Genomic DNA, 26,223 nt, shown 5'->3' on the forward strand with positions numbered 1-26,223 from the left:
GCAGAAATCATCCATAAAGTGAATTAAATAAGCAGAATGTTTAAATTTTCAAATTGTAACAATCTGAATCTGTTATGTTGAATGTGCCAAAGGAAAAGAAAAGCAAATAAGTATTGGGGGAAATTTGGCCACAATTGGAATGAATTGGAATTTCTAGGCAAAAAAATGCAGACTTATAGGAAATATGTTGAAACTGGAATGATGTAAATGTGATGAAGTATGTGGAAGGAGAAGTGCATCAAAAAAGTGTGAGGAATAAAAAATAGGAATAACATGTCTGAAGGCCTTAAATATAAATGTTAATTTTTTTATCGTAATTAACTCAGTAGTTAACTCACGATTAACTGAAATTTTTTTTTTTGTCTTTTTTTATTTTAAGTTTTCATACTCTTGCTAACACAAAAGTGGGGGGGGGGGGATTAAAATAATAGAAATATATCTTTTAGTCATTGATACGGTAATTTCATAATCATAAAATTGAGTTAAAATTAAAAAGATGTACAAGTGTGATATTGTGTTGAGGTCATTTTTCTGCCACTAGATGGCAGCCTAATTGCATTTGTAAGATGGTGACAGCTCAGTGCATTTTCCTTTGCATATTAAGAGCTATATCTAATCTGTAACACGAAGTAACTTGTGAAAATGTGCACATTTTAAAAATTGCACAACACAACTTGAACCCATGCAGTCTCCACAAATATATGCATTATTATTAAATTGATTGGACGTGGACGTGTCTGCTGCGTCGCGACTGGAATTCCCCCAATACAGGCTTTCCAATGGCGGTCATTAATCGTGAGTTCAAAATTATGAGTGGCGTTAAAGGAACTTTAAATTAACTCAAAAATGTTGACACCCCTAATAAATATCTAATACAATTTTTTTTTAAATATAAATACATATCAATAAATGTAAACTTACTACTACTGTTGTGTTCAAACTGGGCTGCTCGCTGCTGCAGTGGCTCCGCCTTCGCGTTCTATAATTAGAAGCAGTGACGTCACAGTGGGCGCGTCAGTTGCAGCATCCTCTCAGCACGTGGACCCGGAGCCCGCCGCACCAGAGCTGACCGAGGAGGGAGTCTCACCTCATCATGGCGAGCCTCCCTCTCCTCCTGCTCCCTCTCCTCCTCCTCCTCCTCGTGCCCGGGCCGGGGCTCGCCCTGCTCGGCTTCCGTCCGGAGGAGACCGGCCCGGATCTGTCCGTGCACGACGGGGTCCTGAAAGCCACCGAGGGCACGCGCTTCACTCTGCGGGTGTACTTCTCCAGCCCCCCGCGGCACAGGCTCAACCGGACGCGGGCCACCAGCGCGGCCCCGTGGATCGCCTTCATCGAGGAGCCCGGAACCGAAGCGGCGCCCCCGCGGCCGGACCCGCGGCCCCGGCACCGTCCCCGGAACATGTGCGCGGACAAGAGCGCGCGCACGTCCGACATCGAAGTGCTGGGCTCGTTCAAGTCGGCCTCCAGCCGCAACTCGGTCCTCGTCGAGCTGCTGACCAAAGAGCTGCGGCGCGGGGAGACGATCAAGTTCTACTCGGTGTGTAGTCCGCAGTACGCTAAGGGTGTTAAACTACAGGACTAGTATCTTATGATGTGACTAGTAAAACAACTGGTCTTTGTCCTCACTAGTAACGAGTCAGACAATTCAACACACTTGTACGAGGTCACATCGTCTTACTCGTAAACGTTTTCCCTGCTACTAGTACTACTCTTGGTTTAAGTGTGCTGCACTAGTAACACGACTAGGCACAACTGGTGGCAGCGCACTAGTAGTCGCCTGCTTGTCAAAAATGTCCAATGCATATTCAAAATGGCTTTCCATAAAGCTATTTGGGGATTCAATGTCCAGGTCCATATACTAGTATGCTCTGTCCTCACTAGTACTTGTAGTAACAGTGCTAGTACTAGTGGTAGTACTAGTAGTAGCCACGCAAAAAAAAAATAATAATCCAGTAGGGCTACTGGCCAAGGACAACTTTGGCCTGGTGGTAGGACAACTAATGAGACAAAAGTGTGCACTAGGCACACACCCACAACTATAGCACTAGTAAGATGACGCTCGCCATGTTTTTTTTCCCCACTACTAGTGTCATTTTTGGCCTACTGTATACACCAAATACACTCTTTAAAAAAACTGTGCTGCACTAGGAACACAGTTTGCCAGGCCCAACTAGTAGCCACTAGCCTCCAGCTTGTCAAGGATATCAAATAAATGCTAAACAATTTTAAAGCAGGATTTATTCACTATCCTTGATGACAATGCAGCGCACTAGTAGAACAATTAGAGAACACTAGTTGAATGGCTGTACTCCCTTGACATTTCTACACATTAGAAGGACAATTTTGGCACTAACTACATGTTACTAGTGAATACTAAGCATTTTGGTGCTACGAGTTTAGGCAAGGAGGCTACTAGTGCGTTATGCATGTTGACTAGATGGGGCTAGTAAGCGTTACTAGAGCAGTGCAGTAGTATACTAGTAAGGTTTAATTGTAGGAATGTTCTACACCATTTTTTTTTTCAGACTGATACTAGTGCACGTGTTCACACTTTCCCACAGATGTGCGCCTTCGACGGGTCCAAGTGGGAGCACTACCGCACGAGGGACTTCTGGGTGGCAGTTGCGGAGCGCTCGGGGGAGGCACCCGAGCTGTGGATCCAAGTTCTGGTGTCGGTGCTTCTGCTGGCGCTGTCGGCGCTCTTCAGCGGCCTCAACTTGAGTCTGCTAGCGCTGGACCCGGTGGAGCTGCAAGTTCTGCAGAACAGCGGCACCGACCGGGAGCAACGCTACGCGCGCAAGATCGAGTCGGTGCGCCGCCACGGTAAGTAATTTATTCCATTTCAAGGATGTACTAGCAAAGCGCCCAGATACTAGTAAGATCTTTAACCTCAACAATTCAGTGCACTAGGGTGAACTAGTAAAACGACTGTGTCTCACTAATTATTTTGTACTACTACTATTGCCACTTTTTGGCCTACTGTAATGAAAAGGAACTACTTTGCTGTCGTAGTAACACTGGAAGGCATAAAGTACGTCCTGCGCTAGTAGCCTCCTTATAAAGTATATCAAATTAATTCGTTTGACGTCAGGGATAGGGTTTCATATTAGGGGTTTGATGCCCCGAATAGAGTTTCAAAGTTTGAAGCCTTAGGTAGGGTTTCCAATTTTGGTTGAGGCCAGGGTTAGGATTTCAAATGAGGGTTTCAAAGTAGGATTAAGACTTCAAATTAAGGTTTTGAAGTCATTGCATAATGGTTCTAAATTAAGATTTAAAAACCAGGGTTAGGGTTTCAAATGAGGGTTTGAACTCGAAGCCTTTGGTAGTGTTCCAAATGGTGGTTGAGGCCAGGGGCGGGGTTTCAAATGGGTGTTATCAAGCATTGGGTAAGGTTTCAAATCAGGGTTTGAAACCATAGGGTTTCAAATTAGGGCACCCTTCGTTTGGGTGTCAAAATCAGGGTTTCAAGCCTCGGGTAGAGTTTCAAATTAGGGTTTCAAAATAGGGTTAGGACTTCAAATGAAGGTTTGAAGCCAGCATTATGGTTTTAAGTGAAGATTAAAGTCATTGCATTATGGTTCTAAATTAAGATTAAAAAACAGTGTTAGGGTTTCAAATTTGGGTTTGAAGCCTTTGGTAGTGTTCCGACTTATGGTTGAGGCCAGGGGTGGGGTTTCAAATGAGTGTTATCAAGCATTGGGTAAGGTTTCAAATGATGGTTTGAAGCCAGCATTAAAGTTTGAAACCAGGGTTAGGGTTTTAAATTACAGTTTGAAGCAAGGGGTAAAGTGTCAAAACAGGGTTTTAAAACTTGGGTAGGGTTTCAAATTGGGGCTTGTTGCCTTGGTTAGGGCGTCAAATTAGGGTTTCAAGCCTTAGGTGGGGTTTCAAATGAGTTTCCATCCTTAGGCGGAGTTTCAGGCCTTGGGTAGGCTTTCAAATTAGGATTTGAAGCCTTAAGTAGGGTTTTCAATTTGGGTTGAAGCCAGGGATTAGGTTTCAAGCTTTGGGTAAGGTTTCAAATTAGGGTTTCAAAATAGGGTTAGGACTTCAAATGAAGGTTTGAAGCCAGCATTATGGTTTTAAGTGAAGATTAAAAACCAGTGTTAGGGTTTCAAATGTGGGTTTGAAGCCTTTGGTAGTGTTCCGAATTATGGTTGAGGCCAGGGGTGGGGTTTCAAATGAGTGTTATCAAGCATTGGGTAAGGTTTCAAATGATGGTTTGAAGCCAGCATTAAAGTTTGAAACCAGGGTTAGGGTTTTAAATTACAGTTTGAAGCAAGGGGTAAAGTGTCAAAACAGGGTTTTAAAACTTGGGTAGGGTTTCAAATTGGGGCTTGTTGCCTTGGTTAGGGCGTCAAATTAGGGTTTCAAGCCTTAGGTGGGGTTTCAAATGAGTTTCCATCCTTAGGCGGAGTTTCAGGCCTTGGGTAGGCTTTCAAATTAGGATTTGAAGCCTTAAGTAGGGTTTTCAATTTGGGTTGAAGCCAGGGATTAGGTTTCAAGCTTTGGGTAAGGTTTCAAATTAGGGTTTCAAAATAGGGTTAGGACTTCAAATGAAGGTTTGAAGCCAGCATTATGGTTTTAAGTGAAGATTAAAAACCAGTGTTAGGGTTTCAAATGTGGGTTTGAAGCCTTTGGTAGTGTTCCGAATTATGGTTGAGGCCAGGGGTGGGGTTTCAAATGAGTGTTATCAAGCATTGGGTAAGGTTTCAAATGATGGTTTGAAGCCAGCATTAAAGTTTGAAACCAGGGTTAGGGTTTTAAATTACAGTTTGAAGCAAGGGGTAAAGTGTCAAAACAGGGTTTTAAAACTTGGGTAGGGTTTCAAATTGGGGCTTGTTGCCTTGGTTAGGGCGTCAAATTAGGGTTTCAAGCCTTAGGTGGGGTTTCAAATGAGTTTCCATCCTTAGGCGGAGTTTCAGGCCTTGGGTAGGCTTTCAAATTAGGATTTGAAGCCTTAAGTAGGGTTTTCAATTTGGGTTGAAGCCAGGGATTAGGTTTCAAGCTTTGGGTAAGGTTTCAAATTAGGGTTTCAAAATAGGGTTAGGACTTCAAATGAAGGTTTGAAGCCAGCATTATGGTTTTAAGTGAAGATTAAAAACCAGTGTTAGGGTTTCAAATGTGGGTTTGAAGCCTTTGGTAGTGTTCCGAATTATGGTTGAGGCCAGGGGCGGGGTTTCAAATGAGTGTTATCAAGCATTGGGTAAGGTTTCAAATCAGGGTTTGAAGCCAGCATTAAAGTTTAAAGCCAGGGTTAGGGTTTTAAATTACAGTTTGAAGCAAGGGGTAAAGTGTCAAATCAGGGTTTGAAAACCTGGGTAGGGTTTCAAATTAGGGCTTGTTGCCTTGGTTAGGGCGTCAAATTAGGGTTTCAAGCCTTAGGTAGGGTTTCAAATGAGTTTCCATCCTTAGGCGGAGTTTCAGGCCTTGGGTAGGGTTTCAAATTAGGATTTGAAGCCTTAAGTAGGGTTTTCAATTTGGGTTGAAGCCAGGGATTAGGTTTCAAGCTTTGGGTAAGGTTTCAAATTAGGGTTTCAAAATAGGGTTAGGACTTCAAATGAAGGTTTGAAGCCAGCATTATGGTTTTAAGTGAAGATTAAAAAACAGTGTTAGGGTTTCAAATGTGGGTTTGAAGCCTTTGGTAGTGTTCCGAATTATGGTTGAGGCCAGGGGCGGGGTTTCAAATGAGTGTTATCAAGCATTGAGTAAGGTTTCAAATGATGGTTTGAAGCCAGCATTAAAGTTTGAAACCAGGGTTAGGGTTTTAAATAACAGTTTGAAGCAAGGGGTAAAGTGTCAAAACAGGGTTTGAAAACCTGGGTAGGGTTTCAAATTAGGGCTTGTTGCCTTGGTTAGGGCGTCAAATTAGGGTTTCAAGCCTTAGGTAGGGTTTCAAATGAGTTTCCATCCTTAGGCAGAGTTTCAGGCCTTGGGTAGGCTTTCAAATTAGGATTTGAAGCCTTAAGTAGGGTTTTCAATTTGGGTTGAAGCCAGGGATTAGGTTTCAAGCTTTGGGTAAGGTTTCAAATTAGGGTTAGTATTTAAAAGTTAGGGTTTGAAGCCATGTTGAGGGTTAGGCTCGTTCTACTACTTCGTTTTTCTCCCCAGTTAAAGTTGTCCAGGTGGCGTGAAGAAATGTCACACAGTTGTGGGGGGGTGGGGGGGCACGTGGTTCTACTAGCACCACCTCGCTGTTGCACTAGCGCACATCGAGAGGCCTCTTAACTCGCGAACTGCCCCCCCCCCAGGCAACTACGTGCTGTGCACGCTGCTGCTGGGCACGGCGCTGATCAACGCCGCGCTGGCGGTGTGGACGTGCCGCATCCTGGGCATGACGTGGCTGTCGACGGCCACGTGCGCGCTGGGCATCTTCCTGGTGGGCGAGATCCTGCCGCACTCGGCGGCGTCGCGCCACGGCCTGGCCATGGCGGCGCGCAGCATCTGGCTGACGCGCCTGCTCATGGTGCTCTCCTTCCCCGTGTCGTACCCGCTCAGCAAGCTGCTGGATCTCATCCTGCACCAGGAGATCTCAAACTTCTACACCCGGGAGAAGCTGCTGGAGATGCTGCGCGTCACCGACCCCTACCACGACCTGCTCAAGGTAAGAACGCCGCGCCGATCGCCGTTCGCAAATAAGGGGGGCTTGGAGTCGAGGTCGGGGCGTTGCAAATGAGAGTTGGCTTGAAGTGAAGCCTAATTAGGAACACGACCCAAGGCTTCAAACCCTCATTTGAAACACTAACCCTGTCCCTAAAACCCAAGTTTGAAACCATAACAAAGGTTTAACACTTGCTTGAAAACCTAATTTGAATCCCTGCCGCTTGTTTGAAACCCTAATTTCAATCCCAAGCACTGGCTTGAAAACCTGATTTGAAACCCTGACCCTTGTTTTAAATCCTGAATTGAATCCTTAATTTAGGCTTGAAAACCTTAATTCGAAACACTAACCAATGCTTTAAACCCTCATTTGAAACACTAACCCTGTCCTAAAACCCAAATTTGAAACCATAACAAAGGTTTAACACTTGCTTCAAAACCTGATTTGAAACCCTGACCCTTGTTTTAAAATCCTGAATTGAATCCTTAATTTAGGCTTGGAAACCTTAATTCGAAACACTAACCAATGCTTTCAACCCTCATTTCAAGCGCTAACCGTTGCTTCAAACCCAAGTTTGAAAGCTCGACCCTGGCTCAAAAACCAGATTTGAAACCCTAACCCTGTCTTGAAACTCTTAATTTAAAACCTTACACAAGGCTTTAAACCCCAATTTGACACCAATTAAATTATTTGGCCAAATTTGAAACCATCTTGACGCCATCATTTGATACCCTAATCCTTTATTAAAACCCAAATTGAAACCATCAGATTTTTCAAAGCCGGCCAACTGCCACTGAGTCGTCACAACGTAAAAATCGGCCAATTGACTGCTCATGTCGGAACTTTTTTTTTTTTAATCTGTAAAAACTGCTTGAGCAAAAAAAAACAACAACAATAAAACGTGTAAAGCGCGATACAGCAAGGGCGCCATCAACGAATGTCAAAAAAAAAAAAAAACCCACCTTTTTCCCTCCTGGTTGCTGTCTGGGTGAAAAAGGAGGAGCTGAACATCATCCAGGGGGCGCTAGAGCTGCGCAGCAAGACGGTGGAAGACGTGCTGACCCCGCTGGGCGACTGCTTCATGCTGGCGGCCGACGCCCTGCTGGACTTCAACACCATGACGGAGGTCCTGCAGAGCGGCTACACGCGCATCCCCGTCTACCGCGACGCCCGCGCCAACATCGTGGACGTGCTCTTCGTCAAGGACCTCGCCTTCGTCGACCCGGACGACTGCACGCCGCTGCAGACCGTCACGCGCTTCTACCGCCGGCCGCTGCACTGCGTCTTCAGCGACACCACGCTGGACGCCATGTTGGAGGACTTCAAGAAAGGTACGGCGCTCGGCCGGCGGGGAAAAGGAGGGGGGGAGCGCGGGGGGGGGCTGCCATCGCGATCGGTAATGAGGCCTTCAAACGGGGGTTGGGGTTTCAAGAAGACAATGGGTAGGGTTTGGAATCCAGGGTTTGAGGACTGAGCTCAGCTTTCAAATCAGGGTTGGGTTCTCCAATTAGGGTTTAAACCAGGATTAAGTCTTTTGGGTTTCAAACCATGGTCATGGCTTCAAATTAAGGATTAAAGCCATATTGGAGTTTCAAGCTAACAGTCCGGTCTCAAATTTGGGGTTTTGAGTGCCAGGATAGATAAGGTTTTAAATGAGTTTCAAGCCTTGGTTAGGGTTTGGTTCAAGAGTTACATCTTCAAATTGGGGTTTTAAAACAGGGTTAGGGTTTCAAATTAGGCTTTCAAAAGCAAGTGTTGGGGTTTGAAGCAACTGGCAGGGTTTCAAATTGGGGTTTGAACCCTTAGTGAGTGTTTGAGGTTTTAAAATTAAAGTTTCAAGCTTTGGTTAGGGTTTAACTTCTGGGTTAGGTCCTTAAATTAGGGTTTCAAGATAGGGTTAGGGTTTTAAATTGGGGTTTGATGCCAGTGTCGGGGTTTCAAATTAGGGATTGAAGCCCGTGAGTGTTTAAGGTTTTAAAATTAGGGTTTCAAGCCTTGGTTGTGGGGTTTAAATTTTGGGTTAGGTCTTTAAATTAGGGTTTCAAGATAAGGGTTAGGGTTTCATATTAGACGGTCGGGGGTTCAAATTTTTTACGTATGTTTGAAGCCAGGTTTAGAGTTTCAAATTAAGGTTGCAAACCACGGTTGGGTTTTAAACTAGGGTTTGAAGCGACGATTAGGTTTTCAAGAAAGGGATGTGGTGTTAAATTGGAGGTTCAAGGCAGGGTTAGGATTTCAAATAGGGGTTTCAAACCATGGTTAGGGTTTCAAATGAGTATTTCAAGACAGGGTTAGTGTTCCAAACACAAATTTGAAAGCAGGATTAGGGTTTCAAGCTAAGGTTTAAAGCCAGAGAAACAATCGGGTGTACCTAATGAAGTGTCCTAAGCTGTGTCATCGTGAAGCAGTAAAAAGAAGACGGCAACATTTTGCAGGGCACTGCAGTCGAGAGGGAGTCGTAAAAACGGGGGGGGGGGGGGGGGGGCGCGGTGCCAGCCGACCAATCAGAGACTGATTGCTGCTGCTCCCGCCTTTCTTCTGTGTCAGCATTATTTTTATTTATTTTTTTATGTTTGCGATGAGGGCACCTTGAGCAGGGAGGAGACGAGCCGGCCAGCAGCCAGGAGAGCGCACGGTTGTCACGGCAACAGCTATTAGCAACCGCCCTTGTTTTAGTATTAGCTTGTCGTTAGCATGGCAAGCACAACAGGAAGTTTATTAGCAATGCAGCATTTTATGTGTCTGCTACCATCTGTGAACTGTTAGCATGTTGCGGTTGCTCTCATACAGCTCACGCCAATGCGCCAAGTTTATTTTAATTCGGCTCTATCCAACTAAGAAATTGAAAAAGGCTCATTTACATAATCCCACCTACACACCAAATTTCTTAGCCAATGACCTGGCAGCTAGGCCTGGACTACATTTCAAAGTGAAATAACCATTTAGACTCAATCACGTCAAAGTCATAAGGTAAGCAAAGCTGCACCGTTAGCACATATTTGCATTAGCATCTGATAATAAAGTTAAGAATAACACGCTGCTAAATTATGTTTATTTGTGTTTGCCGATGATGAAATGCTGCACGGGACGAGATGCAGCCATCATCTTTTCTGCGTTTTACTTTTAGCTGGATGCTAACACTAAAGCCTTGTTATTGAGCATTTAGCTCATTATTATTAGCATGAAAGCTTTTTTTTCCCGCCCTTGCTTTGCACTGACCCACTTTAGATGAATGCAAGTGTGCGCGCGTGTGAACGAGAAAGTTGAACGGAATCCAGAGTCGCTCTGAAAGGATTCACTGTTGCTGTGTGTGTGCGCGTGCGTGTGTGTGTGTGTGTGTGTGTGTGTGAGCGCTCAATGGAATGAGACAAACGCACACACTGCAACCTCAACTCGACCATTGACAAAGTCCTCTTTACACTTTTTGGGGGGTTTCTGTCAAAAGGTGGCAAACCCGCGCGCACACTCAAACGCGCGCACACTTCATTGAGTTTCTTAGGTTTTACTCTTGAGATCCTTTTAATTGACAAAAGGGGGGGGAAATTCGTTTTGCATGATTGCGTTTACCATCCAAACACAAATCACATGACAGTCACAAAAGAAAGGAGGAGAACAGTTGGAAAGGTAAGGTAGGAAAAAAGAAGGGAAGAGAAAGAACAAAGGAAACAGAAAGATGATGGAAAGAAAGAAAGAAGAAGGAAAGGAAGACAGAAAGAGGAAAGAAAGAAAGAACAAAAGAACAAGAAAGGAAGGAAGGAAGAAAAAGAATGAAAGAATGAAAGAAGCTGAAGTAAAGATGGACAAAAGAAAGAAAGAAAAGACAAAGATGAAGGAAAGAAAAAAGAATAGTGGAAGGACAAAATAAAGAAAAAGTTGTGAAAGAAAGCAAGAAAGAAAGAAAAAGAAGGGAAGGAAGTAAGAAAAAGAAAAAAGAAAGAAAACAAGGGAGGAAAGAAAAACAAAGAAAGAAAAGACAGAAAGCAAAATGGAAGCCGTTTTTTTCTCATCACAAAAAGGCGCGCGTGCTTTGCCTTGAGTTGTCAAACAAAATGGACGATGTCATCAAAAAAATGCACACGTTTGCTTTTCTTTGACAAAATGGTCAGCCGACGCTTTGCTCTTTGCCGCCAAACGCATTTTTTTTTATCGGCGCGTGCTTTTTTTTGGCAGGTAAATCTCACCTGGCCATCGTTCAGCGCGTGAACAACGAGGGCGAGGGCGACCCGTTCTACGAGGTGATGGGCATCGTCACGCTGGAGGACGTCATCGAGGAGATCATCAAGTCCGAAATCCTGGACGAGACCGACCTCTACAGTACGACCGTGACGTCATCATCACAGAAAATTTTTGTTTGTTTTTTAAAATTAATACGACACATTTTAGGCCATCTATTTTTTTTACATCCATTCCACATTTTATTTTATTTTTTTAAGCTAGTGTCAATGACCTAAACAATTCCAACTTCTTCTCATTCCTTACTACTTTGCTGTTTTGATTGTTGCTAGCACACCTACCGTTAGCATGTTAGCATTTGCATCATTCTCCTGAGAAAGAGGACCGCAATTGAGGATTTCCAAACTAATTTCCAATTGTCACACTCGACATGCCGCCGCGCGAGCAGCCGACAACCGCAGCAAGCGTCGCGTGTCTCACCACGAGAGGAAGCAGCAGGACTTCTCCATCTTCAAAATGGCCGACCACGAGATGAAAGTCAAAATTTCCCCGCAGCTCCTACTGGCAACGCACCGCTTTCTGTCCACAGGTATTGGCCAATCGCAGAGCGGCTCACAAACGAGTTTACGTGCGCTCCTTGAAGCCAGGTGAAGGCTAAGCCAAGCTAGGCTAAACCACGTGTAGCTCGCGTTAGCATCCTTCTTCGACGAGCGCCTAACCTAAATGCTACGCTAAGCTAAGCTAAGTATTCCGTGTCCATCAGAGGTGGATCCTTTCAAGCCACTTCACATCTCGGAGAAGATCCTGCTGAGGCTCATCAAGCATCCCAGCGTAGTCCAGGACCTCAAGTTCGACGACAGAAACAAGCGCGCACCGAAGCACTTCCTGTTCCAGAGAAACAAGCCGGCAGACTACTTCATCCTGGTGTTGCAGGTACAACACATCAGTCATAACTTTTATTGTGAAATCCAGCAGCTCAAGTTTTTCTTAATTTTTCAACATCTAATGCTTTTGTTATGAAATCTCGTCTTATGTTTACTGGTTCTGCATTGTTGAAGCTTTTATTTTGGAATCCAGTGCTTCCTGGTTTTGGTTCTTGAGGTCTTCAATGCCTGGTTTTATTCTGAAATCCAGAGGTTGCAGTTTCTGTCGTCTGGTCTTCTTGATACATTTATTGTGAAAGCTTTTCTCACACACCTCTTGTGTCTTTAATACTTTTATTCTCAAATCATGTCACGTGTTTCCTGTTTGTGGTTGTCTGGTTGCATTTATTTTTGAATTTTTCCACTGATTGTGTTCCTTCTGGGCTTTTATGCTTTTATTCTGAAATCATGTCACAGGTTTCCTGTTTCTGGTTGCTTTTATTTTGAATTTTCCAACTCTGGTTGTGGTTCTTCTGGCCTTAAAGCTTATATTTTAAAATACTGTAGCTCCTAATTTAGGTTCTTCTCGTCTGTGATGGTTTTCTTCTTAAATACTGGATCACATTGTTTGCATATATTCCGAAATCTTGTCTCGCATGATTGCCGTCCGTCTCTGCTTTAATTGTGAAAGACCGTTTTATTTTGTTTCCTGGCCCTCCAAGGGTCGAGTGGAGGTGGAGTTTGGCCAAGAGTGTCTCAAATTTGAAAATGGAGCCTTCTCCTATTTTGGGGTTCCTGCCATCATGCCAGCAGGTGAACACACAAAAACAGATTTTTTTTTCTAGAGCTGTATACATGAAGTAGTCTTTACAGAAGTCGGGATTTGCTATTTTTTGTTTTTCAGACCCGAGGTCGCCGTGTCGCTCCGAGTCAGAGGGTTGGTCCCCGGGCCAGCTCAACGGGGGGACCAACGTCTACGTCCCCGACTACTCTGTGCGACAGCTCACGCCCCTGCAGATCCTCAAGGTGACCCACCGCCCTCACTTCACGGGCCCCCGTTCTCCCGATTACCCACAATCCTCCTGGCCGCAGATCACCAGGAGCCACTACCACAACGCGGTCGGTGCCTCCAGGATGGACACCTCGCCGCAGACGCCCGACGCCCACATGGCCGAGCCTTCGCCGCCGGAGAACGGGGAACCCGCCGCCCCTGCCGCGGGGGCCACGCTGATGCCGCCGCCCTGGGAGCTGGGGCGACACCCTCCCGCCAGGATTGGAGGACAACAGCAGCAGAAGTCGGCCGTCCCCCACAGCACCACCGTGCTCAACCGCAGGAACCGCATCGTCAGTAAGTTGGAACGAAAGGCACACAGGAAGTTGATCACGTCTCTTTATATTTTGCTATTCTTCATTCAAAAATGTAATTTTCTTTCACATTTCATTTATTTTGTAAACATTTTTGTTATTTTATAAAGTTATTTTTAGTTTTTTCCATTACATCCAATTTATTTTAGTTGCTTTGGTGTGTGTGTGTGTTTTTTTAAACATATTTCTTTTTCTTTTTTTTAAAGAATATGTTTTTGTTTCGTACTTCTGTTGTGTGGTTTATTGGGTTACCTCTGGTGGTCTGGTCATAAAATCCTGATAATATACAATAATCAATAATTGTAAATATAACTTTGATATCCAATTTTGTGGATGATCTTGCCTCTAGAGCTCAAGTTAATTTGGCAACACAGCTAAATGCTAGCTTTTAGCTATGCTAGCTTCTAGCTCATTCAGTTGCTAGTTAGCGCTATGTTCTTTAGCTTAGCCCATCTAGCTTACTTTACAGGCACTTACCTTGGTACAAACAGAAATGTTTGTTTATCTTGGAGACATGAAGCTGGGAGTGAGGCCGTCCACAGCGTTTAATCCATTGAAGACACCGCTCCAGCTGTGTGTTTGGCTTTGCTAATGGAAAGATAGGACTCCACCTGGCTAACTCTTGGGGTACCTGGTGTCTGATTTGTTGGGAGGTTCAAAGGTTGTTGGAAGGTTTTCATTGGCAGTGAACAAAAGTTTTCTGGATCCGTGTTACAATAGAAGTCAATGGGAGAGCAAGGCGGACCGTGACCATTTGGGGGCGTGGTTTGCGAAAGGGTTTAGTCCCTTCTGAACATTTTTGGAAAATAAGAACAATGACCTTGATGGCTGAGAATCTACGAGGGGGGGAAAAAATTAGACAGCACATTGGTTTTTCTATTAATAATGTGACAATATATTTAAAAAAAACGTGGGCAATTGTGCTATAAGCTTAATGTTATGTAAAATGAATTCATGTTGATGCATTCTGAGCTCTCCATTTTACGTGTCTTTGTCACCATCTTGTGGCATCTATGCGCAATTACAAACCCCAGTCATTTGCGGATTCATGCTATTCCAAAATGCTTGTTGTAAATAATGTACATATTGTCAAGTACACACTATTGCATTAAAACTCTCGCAGGAAGTAAGTCTGAGAGCCAGAAGAGCCCAAGCGATTCCATCTTCCTCCGGATGGACGAGATCCCGTACGTCCGAGATGCCGGTAACTATGGAAACATTCACATCGTGACCAATCTCCTCAATTTGTAAAACTGAAAATCTGTGGCGACCAACTCAACACTGACTCATACCGTGTGTGTGTGTGTGTGCGTGTGTGTGTGTGTGTGTGTGTGTGTGTGTGTGTGTGTGTGTGTGTGTGTGTGTGTGTGTGTGTGTGTGTGTGTGTGTGTGTGTGTCAGACGTGGCCAGTGTTCCCACGGTAACGGACACGTCTCCTTTCATCAGCAGCTTGTCAGTCGGCGCCTCTGAAGACACGCTGGGAAACAAACTCCTGCTTAAAATCAGTCAGTCCGCACACACACATTAACACACACACACACACACACACCCTATTCATGTTTTTCAATGTCTTTCTCTAGTTTTGATTCACATGCATTCCCCGACCACCTCAAACAAGCACACGCATGCCTATAAATACACACACGTGCATAAAAAAAAAAAAAGCATATAGACAGAAAAACACTCAGGATGACGGATTGTTTTTGTCGCTTTTTTTTTTTGTCCTCAGGCCACAAGAAAAGACAAAAGTCACGAGACGACGATAAAACAGATGAGCCCGAAGACAATACGATTAAAAAACACGATGAAACGGAACAAGAGGACACTTCTGAACAGACGCTGGTTAAAAAAAGCTAGCTTAGCAACCGAGACGACCTCATGACCTTAACGACGATGTTTACGAGAAGAGGAAAAAAAACACAGACCTTTGGTTTTATCCAACGACCTCCACTAGGGAGCGCTGCTGCAACAACAACAACACAGGATTTAGGGCATACATGGAATTAATGTAAATGAGCAAATATTTTAGACAGGTCACGTTTTCTTGTGATGACGCAATACCAAAGATGTGACCACACCGCAGGAAGTCAACTTTGACTCTGAAAGGACTCTTGCTCGTGAATGCTGCTTGCATATATTACTTCATTTTGATACTCAAAGCATTTAATGCTCAAATGATATGTGAATGAACAAATATGAAATAAATGAAATCTTTTTCAATTAATCGCTCTTGATTTAACCCTTGAGAAACGTTTCATTATTAATTTCAATAGTTAAAATGATTTATAAATAACTCATTTTAATATTTTGAATTTCCCTTTTTTTTTACTTTATGTATTTTTTTTGCACACACATACATTACATTGATCTCTTCAGGTTCACCCAACCTTATACAAATTATTTTACGTTTTATTTTTATGTATGCAAGCTGAATACCACTCACCTTTTACGTCTCACACAGTTTCAGCTGAACAAAAGGAACATTTGAATTATTGATATTGCATACGTCTCACATTACCAAGGCAGAAGCTCTGACAAGACAAATGATGTACAGAAGCCTCTCTTTCCCGCTCATGATGACATCATCAACATCCCCAATTCAAAAACAATAAGACAAAGTGCCTCGAAACTGCAACGGGCGTGGTCCTAGAAAGAAGAGTACATCGTTTTCAAACGGCTAATGTTTGAGAAACAGCGGTAAAAAATAGTGAATATTTGGGTCAAAACTAGTAAAAGATAATCATGTCAACATATGATGTGAAAATGTAGAAACAAGTATTTTTACGTTGCTCACCTTCAATGGACTCTGACATCATGGGAAAAACAGAAGCACATCAATATGATCAATAAGTAGTCGCCCAAAAAACAAAAACATGTATATTTAAATATAAAAAAATATATAAAAACATGCATACAAAATATATAAATAGAAATTCAAAATAATATAATATTGAATATATTAAAATGTGAGGTAAAATTAAAAGCCAATTGTCTATAAAATAAACAATAAATACATAGTGATTAAAAATAAGCCTATTTGGTAATAACAATTTTACATAATTATTCAAATAAACATGAATATAGTAAAAGCTAAATGTGTATCAAGTCAAATAAAAAACAACAATTTTATAACTCTTTAACTAAAAATAGAGTACTAATTAAAAATAAATAAATGCTGTAATTTCCATATAACATAGAAGAAGTGACTTTTGGCTTACACGTCTCAGGGATTGCCACTGAGTCAAGTAGATATTAATATAAAAGAAAATTAATAAAAAAATCTGTATATAAATTTGTTTGTTTTTACGATTTTTGAGATTACAAAAACACACAAACTAAAAAATACATGTAATACATAAATACACTATAATAACTGTAGACATAAATAAATAAAAAACAAATGCCATTTGTAAGTAATTTATTTGTTTCTCCATTTAACACGCAAACAACAATATTTTATGGTGAAAGAACAAACATTTCAAGCGCCTTTCAAACGTGTAGCGTGTACTGTACCTTTAAGAAGGCTCCGCCTGACAAAATCAAGCTTACACGTTTATGGACGACAATGACAAGTAATGACCCGTTTCGTTGAGGGCAAATACAGCAAGAGATCGTTCTTTAATTGATCATTTCAGTGTACTTTTAAGGTAATGTGAAGCAGGAGTTGAACAGGGTACACACACACACACACACCTGACCAGTAAAATGACCCGTGATGACTTTGTGTCCACAGTTGACAGCAGCAGGCGGCTAACGTAGCATAGCATAGCATAGCTTAGCGCAGTTTGTATTCATGCAACAGAATAATGGCTTGATTTCAGTAGGTAAATTTGTAAGTAAACTTGTAAATTGGTGTGTGTTTGTGTTATGCTCTAAGATGCCACACCTTGGCGCTTAAACCCAGCTAATAAGAAAACAGTAAATCAGCAAGGAAGGAAGTTGAAATGACACGACTCAACTGCAAAATAATTTGTAAATCATTCATTTTTAAAATAACTTTTAAGTGTGACGTTGTAACATGAGTAAATTATATTCAAGTGGTTTGGGATCATAGTTTCAAGGGCTGGGTTTCAAAATATTGAATCATCCATATTGATTCGATTTTCCTTTTCAAGCCAAATATTGATTCATAAAATCGTTAATCGATTATTTAAATATCTGATTTTTTTCATAAATTCTTAAGGAAATTGATTTTTTTTTTTGTATTTTACGGTTTTCTTGAAATTTACAGTTCACATGAATTTAAGACGTATTTTCTTACATTTATGAAAGACTTGACGTATTGCACTTTAACACAATTAACTTATACTTGCTGATGTCAATGTTTGTGTAACACTAAATATAATTTGCAATTGAATATTTGTGGACTTTTTATCATGTCCTTGATATATATTTAAGAGGAATTGATGTTCCATAATTAACCAATATCGGACTGAAGTGAAGTGAATGGAAAAATTTAAATTGAATCAAACTGAACTATTGTGAATCGAAATCGAACCGATTGAGGAATTTAGAATCGATACCCAGCTCAAGTATTGACAGTGTGAACAACTATGATAATTGTGCTCCCTCTAGTGGTACGTGGAAGAATCACTGCCTGAGAGTTCAACACATCTGCATTTACCCATGTTTGTTTTAAAACATCTATTTAGGTACAATTTCTATTCGACTTTTTTTTATTTTATTTTACATACATTTTAAGTGTTAATGTTCAACCTGCGCATTATGCTACATTGACGTACAATATTTATGAAATCATATTTTTTTAAAGCAAATTTTCAATTAGCATTATCTTGCTTTTCGCAACAGGCTATTACTTTTTATACTTTCTGTTTCCTGTATTTCTCTATGCGTCGTAAAGTGCGTTGTTTCAATAAAGGTTGAGAACCAGTGACTTAGCGGGAGGAGCGAGGATGCACAACTTTTCTTCTGTTACTAGCCTGACTGTGACGTCAAAGGCGTGACGAGGGAGAGCAGGACAGGACAAAAACGAGGAGAGAGAGTAGAAGGAGACGTTCGCTCCTTCTCACTGGACCTGCGTGACGGCGTCGTGGATGGACTGCGCCACGTAGTCCAGGTTCTTGGAGGTGAGGCCGCACATGTTGATGCGGCCGCTCGCCATCAGGTACACGTGCTTCTCTTTGATCATGAACGCCACCTGTTTGGCTGCCGAAACAATTCACAGATGGACGATTAGAAGAGAGAGAGAGAGTGTCACTTAACGATAGTGGCGTCGTGGCGCGGGACATATTGTTCATTTCATTAACAAAAAATAAACGAAACAATTTTTTATTAACTAGACTAGACTAGATTAAAAACCTCATTGATAAACAATAACTTACTCAAGACGAGACAAAAATGTCCTTCACTTGATAAAAACTGGACTAAAATCTATGGACATTTTAGTTCATGAACAAAAACGCGAGGAAAATTCTACGATTTTGTAAAATCCTATCTGCTAATCTGTCACAGTGACACTGTCATGTGACACACAGAGACACGCCCCCTTTCAAATCTGCAGCTAATGCAACAGCTACAGGCTAACGTTCAAATAATGTTAATCCGACCGCTAACTAATGCTAGCTAACTTACTAGCTCATAGCATGGAGCCATAGTGGCCACTTGTTGATATACTGTAATTGCGTGTCAAGTTGTTTTTCATCAAAAAGATAAGAGAATTTTTTTACGTGAAATAGTTTTAGATCTGAAACGTTCAACATTATCTGCTGACAAAAAAAAATATACAGGGATAAAATGATTGTCCTGACTAAAACTAGACGAAAAAGTTTTTGTTGACTAAAACTAGATGAATAAAATGATGTTTTCTTGGACTAAAATAAAGACAAAAATGCTAGATTTATAGCAGACTAAAAGTTGACTAAATAAAAACAGGATGAGGTTGACTGACTATGGTTGGGTTTCCGTCCACCCATTTTTATTTTTATTTTCAACATAACCGAAAATAAAACTGAATGGAAATGCTAGAAATTTGAAAAAGGGCCCAAAATTTGCATAAAAGTTTTTATGCTGAGAGGGGGTTTATTTTAAAGTGTATCAAAAAAAGCAAAATGTGAATTTTTGAATTTTGAAACAGGTTTTGTAGTCTCAAAGAAATGTCTGATGATAAAGTAAAGGTATGTTAGGGGGGGGGGGGGGGGGGTGTGGACGAAACAGAAATCTTTTTGGAATTAAACAAGCAAATATTAATGCAATTTTAGATGGAAAACAGCAAATAATTACCAAAGCTAATTCGTACGACGTCGTCACACAACGTAGTCAGTTGTCTTCTAATTTAAATTACTGGCGGATCGCATCTCTGTGGTGTATAGCGCCACCTATAGCGGCGGAGTCCCCTCTCAATATTCGCAAAAGAAGAACAAATGGAAACGGGCATAAAAGCCGCATGTCCGCTTTGCGCATTTTCAGTCAATTCGCTTAAAAAATTAAAAACAATTGGATGGAAACCTGACTTATGATAAAAACTTAAAAGCGTGATTGAAACTGGACTAAATTGGTGAATAAAATTAATTAATACTAGCGCCGCCAGGACATCATTGGCAAGATCTGAAAAAGGTCCCATGGCACAACTTTTTTTTTTTTAATAATCTGTAAAGTGCTTTTATCAAATTTGCAAGAAAATGTGAGTTGGAAATGCCCAAAAAATAAAAATAATTCCTATAAAAATAATAATAATTGTGTGTGTACATACGGTTGAGACCGGTGAAGCTGAACATTCCGATCTGCTGGGTGATGTGGTCCCAGGTTCCCGGGGTTTTGAGGTCCTGCAGCTTGGACTTCAGCTGGTCCCGCATGAGGAGCACACGGTCGGCCATCGTCTTCACGTTAGTTTGCCTGCAGGCAAACGCATCAATCGTGACAAAATACAGCTCAGCCGTATAAGAGCTAGGGCTGGGTATTGATTCGAATTTCCTCAATCGATTCAATTCACAAAAGTTCAGTTCAATTAGATTTTTTTCGATTCAATTCGATCCACTTCACTTCAATCCAATATGAATTATTTAACACCCCTTCTGACCCATAGATGGTTGCAGTGGACATGACGTATTTGCGTGTCTAAACCAATAAAACGCATCATTTGGATGATGTCAACACTTCTGGTTCATGATTGGATCCGAGCTAACCAATCACAATCGCAAGTTGATTTGCATGATTGTTCATGTTAAAAATGTTACATGTAAGCTTGGTACGTTTACAACACGTTACAGCCATAACAAATAAAAACATGAGATAACACCCAGAAAAGAAATGAGTCAACGTCAGTAATAAAAAATTAAATAAATTGCACAGCAGAAAAAAAATGCGGGTCAATTCTTAAATCTAAAAACTCCGCCAACATTAAATTCCAAATTAAATTTTGCGGAGGCAGTAACCGGTTAAATGATTTACTTTATTAATGAAAGTTAGACGTGTTCTAATCACTTAAATGATTGACATCCGCAAGGATGAAATGAAAATATTCAGTTCAATAATTGTAAATATAAATTTAAAAGAAGATTCCGAATTGTCTTAAACTTGCATTAAGTCAGGTATTTCATAAATATAAGAAAATACATTTAAATTCATGTGAACAGTACATTTCAAGAAGACAGTAAGATACCCCCAAAAATGTGCCTTCAAAATTCTATTTTCTTATGAATTTAAGGGAAAAAGAGATATTAAAATAATTGATTCATGGTTTTATGACTCGAAATCAGGCTCCAAAAGGAAAATCGATTTGATATCGATGACTCGATTTTTTAAACCCAGCCCCTAATATGAACAACTTGTCATGTGGCAAAATGACACTTTTCTCAGAAGTCGTTAGTTTTTTGGCTTGGAAAACGTTGAGCATCATTAAAGCATGAGTGATTTCAAAGTGTTGACAGCAATGGATCAACCAGCGGCAATAATTCAATCAATAAATAAACAAACGTACCATTCTGCAAAGAGCTTAGGGCAGTTGAGGGTCTTGCTGACGATGCGAGCCCCCTGCGAGGGCGGGTTGGACCAGGTGGTCCTCACGATCTTCTCCATCTGAGATAGGATGCGGCCCAGGTTGTCGCCGTCTCGCGCCACCACCGTCAGGTTGCCCACCCTCTCGTCTACGGAAGGGGGGTCAGGGAGTACGTTACGGCGCCGAGTTGACTTGTTCGGAACGGCGGCCAGAAATGTCGTTATTTCATGAGTTCTCACTCACGATAATAACCTTGGCGCGTACTCACTGTAGAGGCCGAAATTCTTGGAGAAGGACTGCGCCACAAAGAGTTCGAAGCCCTGAGACACAAAGAAGCGAATGGCCCACGCGTCTTTCTCCAGCGAACCCGAGGCGAAGCCTTGGTAGGCCGAGTCAAAGAACACAAACAGGTTCCTCCTCTGGAGACCGAGAGAAGACGAAGAAGGAGGTCTTGAAAGACTGGAAACAGTCACGTGACTTTTTAATTCCAATCAAACCCCACGAGACCTTCATGATTTCTGCAATCTGCTTCCATTCCTCTTGATTGGGATCAGTGCCGGTGGGGTTGTGAGCGCAAGCGTGAAGCACGAAAACGGAACCTCCTGGAGCTTTCTGGTAAAACACAAAACATAATCAACACGACAACAAAAAACAAGATGGAAACTTCTCTGAAGATGAAACCTTCTCTAATTATTGTCATGTGCGATACAATTCTGCTGCACTAATTGGGTAATTTGTCTGCTTTGAAGTGCTGCTTCCACTAAGGAAAATACCATCACATTTATGAGCAATCGCTTCACGGTGATCTATGCTCAAATTATTTCCCGTTCTGGAGGGAGTCTCAGAGTCGCTGGAGGTCCGAAACGTCACTTTTAAAAACAAGGTCACCTCAAGGTCGTCCAGCAGGCCGCTGAGGTCCAGCCCTCTCTTGGCGGCGTCCCAGTAGTGGTACGGACGGATGTCCTTGAAGCCAGCGTCGGCAAACACAGCGTTGTGGTTCTCTGAGATAAAAAAACAAACAAAAACAAAAACACACCATATATTAAAAGTAATATGTTACACATTACAGTGTATGCGTGTCGGCGTCTACACACCCCATGTGGGTGCAGACACGTAAACGGGCGTGGCTGTGTTGTTGACACCGTTGTACCAACGCCTCAAGAACTCGGCCCCGATCCTCAGAGCACCCGTGCCACCCAGAGCCTGGACTCCGCCCACCTGAGACGGCAACAGAAGCACACATGGCAACGATATACATAACAACTATTATTCTAACAATGCTATCGTCAGCTAGCATGCTACCACATAGCATGCTAATAACCAATGTGAGCCGGTAATGTTCATTTGGTAACAACTTCAGATACAAAATGTGCTAAACCCTCTTAAGATGGTTGAACGCTAACGTGCTCGTGTTAATATGCCAAACAAAGCAAACTGCAGAAAAAGTGAAACGGCAGATTGACAAACATTTTACGCCATACCCTGTAGTTAAAGTACAATTACCAATGAGAGTGAAAAATGCTAACATGCTAAAAGTTGCCAAGCTAACATAGCGAGATAATAACCTTACCTAAGCATAAAAAGTGTCAGTGTAGACAAATAAGGATTTTACATTTTGCCCTGTGGGGGTGCACAATTGACCATAAGACTCACCCTGCCCTCCTTGATGGCGGGGCTGTCCTCCCCCAGGGCGACCTTGGAGGCGGCCGAGCGGAATTCTGGCAGCCCGAGGATGGGCAGGTACTCGTGGTTGAGGGCGGTGTCGTCCGCGATCAGACGCTCCACCTTCTTCACCACCGGCAGGACCCACGGCTGAGAGTCATCTGTGCGGTAGGCTGAGGGAGACCACACCAAAACACTTCCTGTCATGTGACCGACCGGCAACCTGGAATGCATCGTGTTTGATGTTGGAGGTCCCGCTACTCGGGTTTGTCAAGGTGTAGAAAATGTCCGAGTAAATTGCCGTGAACATTTAAAATGAGGCCTTACAGTCATCGGCGACGCTGTTCCAAAATGCAACGGCAGGAAGTCCTTGTTTGCAGCGAACGAGACTTGAGAGCGTGCGCGCGCGCGTTTGACCCCCGAGGAACGTGTGGCGTGTGGACACGTGTTGTGTTGTATCGCGTTTCAGCACAGCGCATCCCGAAAAGATCACCACGGACAAATGCAAAAAAACAAAAACAAAAAAACAGCTGCTTCCTGAAAGGGCACACGCCATTAAAGGCGACATTTATTTATTTATGTCTTTCACGCTCCCTCGTGACTAAGTCACCCTTTACAAAGCTGACGACAGAAATTGACTATGGTAATAAGTGTGTGTCTGACTCGTGTGAGTATAAGGAGTGGTTTTGGCGACAAAATGCGGCCGAACAAGCCTGTTCATGTACTTCCGTCATTCTTGCTGACTTATTAAAAAAAAGGAAAGCTTCAACTTTCCCATGGCCTTTGAACACGTCGTGTTGGCTGTATGCGAAAAGTTGAAACTTTGGTCACCCGGCTACAGTCAAAATAAGAATAATCATTGGTTAAAATCTAGATTTAACATTATTTTCCTCTTTTTAGCGTGTATTAGGGCTGAATAATTAAACGATTGCGATTTGCTAAGCGTTAATTAATTTTTTTTCATTGAAAATTTTCATTGAAAATCTGAAGGCATACGTTGACTCCTTATTGCTGCTAAACAAAAATTACATCTCTGAATCGACTTTTAGATATTTTGAAGAACGTGTGAGCGATTACAGTTTATGAAAATATTGTTAAGGTCAGGTGACCCACAAGGTCAAATTAAAACATTCACAAGGAGCATGGAAAAGACGCTCAAAGCGAACGAGATGTTTACATGTTTTCCTCCTTCAACACATCCGATTCAAATGATCAGGATCGTTATCGAGCGTCTGCAGGGCTCGTTGATGAGCTGATTTGTCCACCCCTGCCTTGACAACCTATAGGAGATGGAGTCAGAGTTCCTGATGTCACTCATTAGGCCACGCCCCCTTAAACACCATTTCTTTACATTCGCTTTAGTGTTCATGTTTTCATGCTTATATTTTACAATGTGGTGGTATTTCTTTTTTTTAATCTGACTAATTTTAATTGATTTCGTTCCAATGAGGAAAATTAATTCATGTAATTCATATAAAAGTAATTTGAGTTTAGAGATTGGTCACAGAAATGTTTGCATCACTTGCATGTGGATCAGGGCTATAAAGTTTGGGATTTTTCATTAGTTAGTTTTTATTTGTTTTTGACTGTTTGAATTTAAAAAAAAATATGTTCGTTTTTAGAGCGAGTTCGATTGGTATGATTTGTTTTCATGGTTTTTGTTTTAGTATTGTTTTTTTATATAATAGGTCTCCTTTTATTAGATTTCGCGAACTAATTATTATCATTTTAGTTTTAGTTATACCATTAGTTTTAGTTAACTAGAATAACCTTGGTGTGGTTGGAAAATGATGCGTTTGTGGTCCTGCTTCCATCGCAGGATAAACCAAACACTTGATGCTCGGTGGGCAACGTTTCATCATAGATGTAGCAAAATGAATTTATAAAGTGCTTATTTTAATATATATACCCACTTCGACTGCGTTGCATGACTATCAAATTGTGATTATAGCAATTATTTTCGCAGATGTCGTACTTCTGCGGTTTTGCCACGTGACACATGAACAGAGCTCCCTGAATGGGACCGGCTAGCTTTTTAGCATTTAGCTCCGCTTACCTCCGACGCCCAGATTCACTTTCTGTGGGTGACTGTCGTCGCGAAAATCGGCAGACAGCTTGAAGACAGCCACCGGAGGCGCCTGCGGAACGTCGCCGAACACGGACATGACTGCGGAGAGGAGACAGTAGGACGACCGCGGGGCTTCCGGAGGCAGGCAGAGAGTTAGCGGAGGATAGAGTTCACCTTCACGGGGACACTAGGACACACAGAAGCGTCTTCGCACCAGCCAATGAGACGGCTTCTTAGATGTGACGTTTTTTTCCCCCCAAACCAATGGGATGGAGATCAACCAGGAAGTGTTCCATTGATTTTCTTGTTTTTCAATTTCAAAGTAGGCCTTTTGAATTAAAATGCGGATATTCGATCGACAATAGATGGCACAATATGACATATTCACTTTCAAATGCAAGCAATGTTGAATTAAATTCGTTTTTTTGTAATTACACGATAACACAACCGTGAACGACGAGGGGCGCAAATCAAGGATGAAATAAAAACTTTGACCGCTAGATGTCAATGCAAGCATGTACGGGAGAACAAGATATCACATTGAAATATATTATTGCGTAAATTAAATCAAATATGTTCAGTGTTTTTGCTTAAGTAATTATTTGCTGACAATTCATGCAACTACAAAGAACAAATATAGCTTGATTGTGGCTGTCAAAGAGATTATTTAAGAATACTGTGTTTATTATTATGCTTGCAAAACTGTACTACATCACATGGAGAGCTGTTTCTAATATTTGTACCCCCTTAGGTAGCTAAAAAGCAGCTCTCAGTAAGTCTGGGTAATATGGCCCAAGTGTAAAATATTCCCAAAAAAATCCTCACACAAATCTGATTTCCAAAACGTCGCTAAAGTGGCAAAACTGACTTTGCTTTTCTAAAATAGATGCTCTTTGTCCACAGTCATATTATTGGTATAACTAATGCACATCATTGAAAATGTGCTTTACATTTAAATTTCCTAAAAAAAAAACCACCTTCTCAGCAGTAAATTCAAATTCATCCCTAAAATCCAATAATCTGCCAGCCCTGTGACGCAGTACTTCTACACTATAATAATAATAATAATAATAGCAAACATATTGATAAATGTCTTGAATATCATTAAATTGTGTACCCAATGAAATTGCCGGTATGGCGTTTATGATTTTCAAGTAACGACGAAACAAATGAAGGAAGGTGTAAATTACTGTGCGTCAAAATAAACATTCAGGTGCGTTTCCTGGCTTGTCAGACGTTCTCAAGTGTTTGACGAATGGCCTCCACTTCCAGCCTGCTGCTGCTAGCCTAAGAAGCACGCGCACACACACGCACACACACGTTGTACAACTGTCAATGTGAGGACATCCATTAAGACTCATTGTCTCCCCGAGGCCTGTTTGAGGGCAGGTAACCTAAACATACAAAGTCAAAACAAACAAAGCTAACAGGTCAGCTGACATGAGTTAAGTCCAACCAATGCCACCATACATCCCTGCTTGTATGATTCATAGATTCACGTATAAACATAGAAACTAGCAAAAGTAGTCCTTTCCGG

General features: G+C 41.9%; 2 protein-coding genes across 2 annotated transcripts; one reads left to right on the forward strand and one right to left on the reverse strand.

Moving 5' to 3' along the window:
- The first annotated feature begins 582 nt into the window (after positions 1–582).
- Positions 583–15,222, forward strand: LOC147169227 (metal transporter CNNM1-like). Its single transcript, XM_086082044.1, has 13 exons — positions 583–1,537; positions 2,562–2,823; positions 6,252–6,604; positions 7,599–7,932; positions 10,772–10,915; positions 11,223–11,363; positions 11,538–11,707; positions 12,360–12,450; positions 12,542–12,663; positions 12,730–12,985; positions 14,126–14,206; positions 14,403–14,507; positions 14,732–15,222. The coding sequence occupies exons 1-13, from the start codon at positions 1,094–1,096 to the stop codon at positions 14,857–14,859; spliced, it is 2,631 nt and encodes an 876-aa protein (XP_085938170.1). The 5' UTR covers positions 583–1,093; the 3' UTR covers positions 14,860–15,222.
- A 1,181-nt stretch (positions 15,223–16,403) lies between these two features.
- Positions 16,404–24,906, reverse strand: LOC147169228 (aspartate aminotransferase, cytoplasmic-like). Its single transcript, XM_086082045.1, has 9 exons — positions 24,675–24,906; positions 22,610–22,791; positions 22,051–22,174; positions 21,845–21,957; positions 21,464–21,568; positions 21,225–21,375; positions 20,939–21,104; positions 19,712–19,854; positions 16,404–18,168 (listed from the first exon to the last, which is right to left on the reverse strand). The coding sequence occupies exons 1-9, from the start codon at positions 24,781–24,783 to the stop codon at positions 18,029–18,031; spliced, it is 1,233 nt and encodes a 410-aa protein (XP_085938171.1). The 5' UTR covers positions 24,784–24,906; the 3' UTR covers positions 16,404–18,028.
- Positions 24,907–26,223: the final 1,317 nt, after the last annotated feature.

The sequence above is a fragment of the Leptonotus elevatus genome, chromosome 8 (assembly GCF_054856555.1).
Source record: "Leptonotus elevatus isolate MCC_2025b chromosome 8, RoL_Lele_1.0, whole genome shotgun sequence".
Classification (NCBI taxonomy): Eukaryota; Metazoa; Chordata; class Actinopteri; order Syngnathiformes; family Syngnathidae; genus Leptonotus; species Leptonotus elevatus.

What these genes read in the sequence shown, in the direction of transcription:
- LOC147169227 (XM_086082044.1), top strand. Translation starts at nt 1,094, where the DNA reads ATGGCGAGCCTCCCTCTCCTCCTGCTCCCTCTCCTCCTCCTCCTCCTC. An exon ending in CGCCCCTGCAGATCCTCAAG is followed by an intron (nt 12,664 to 12,729) that starts GTGACCCACCGC and finishes TCCTGGCCGCAG; the next exon opens with ATCACCAGGAGCCACTACCA. An exon ending in CCGCAGGAACCGCATCGTCA is followed by an intron (nt 12,986 to 14,125) that starts GTAAGTTGGAAC and finishes AAACTCTCGCAG; the next exon opens with GAAGTAAGTCTGAGAGCCAG.
- LOC147169228 (XM_086082045.1), bottom strand. Translation starts at nt 24,783, where the DNA reads ATGTCCGTGTTCGGCGACGTTCCGCAGGCGCCTCCGGTGGCTGTCTTC. An exon ending in CGTGTCTGCACCCACATGGG is followed by an intron (nt 21,958 to 22,050) that starts GTGTGTAGACGC and finishes TTTTTATCTCAG; the next exon opens with AGAACCACAACGCTGTGTTT. An exon ending in GCCTGCTGGACGACCTTGAG is followed by an intron (nt 21,569 to 21,844) that starts GTGACCTTGTTT and finishes GTGTTTTACCAG; the next exon opens with AAAGCTCCAGGAGGTTCCGT.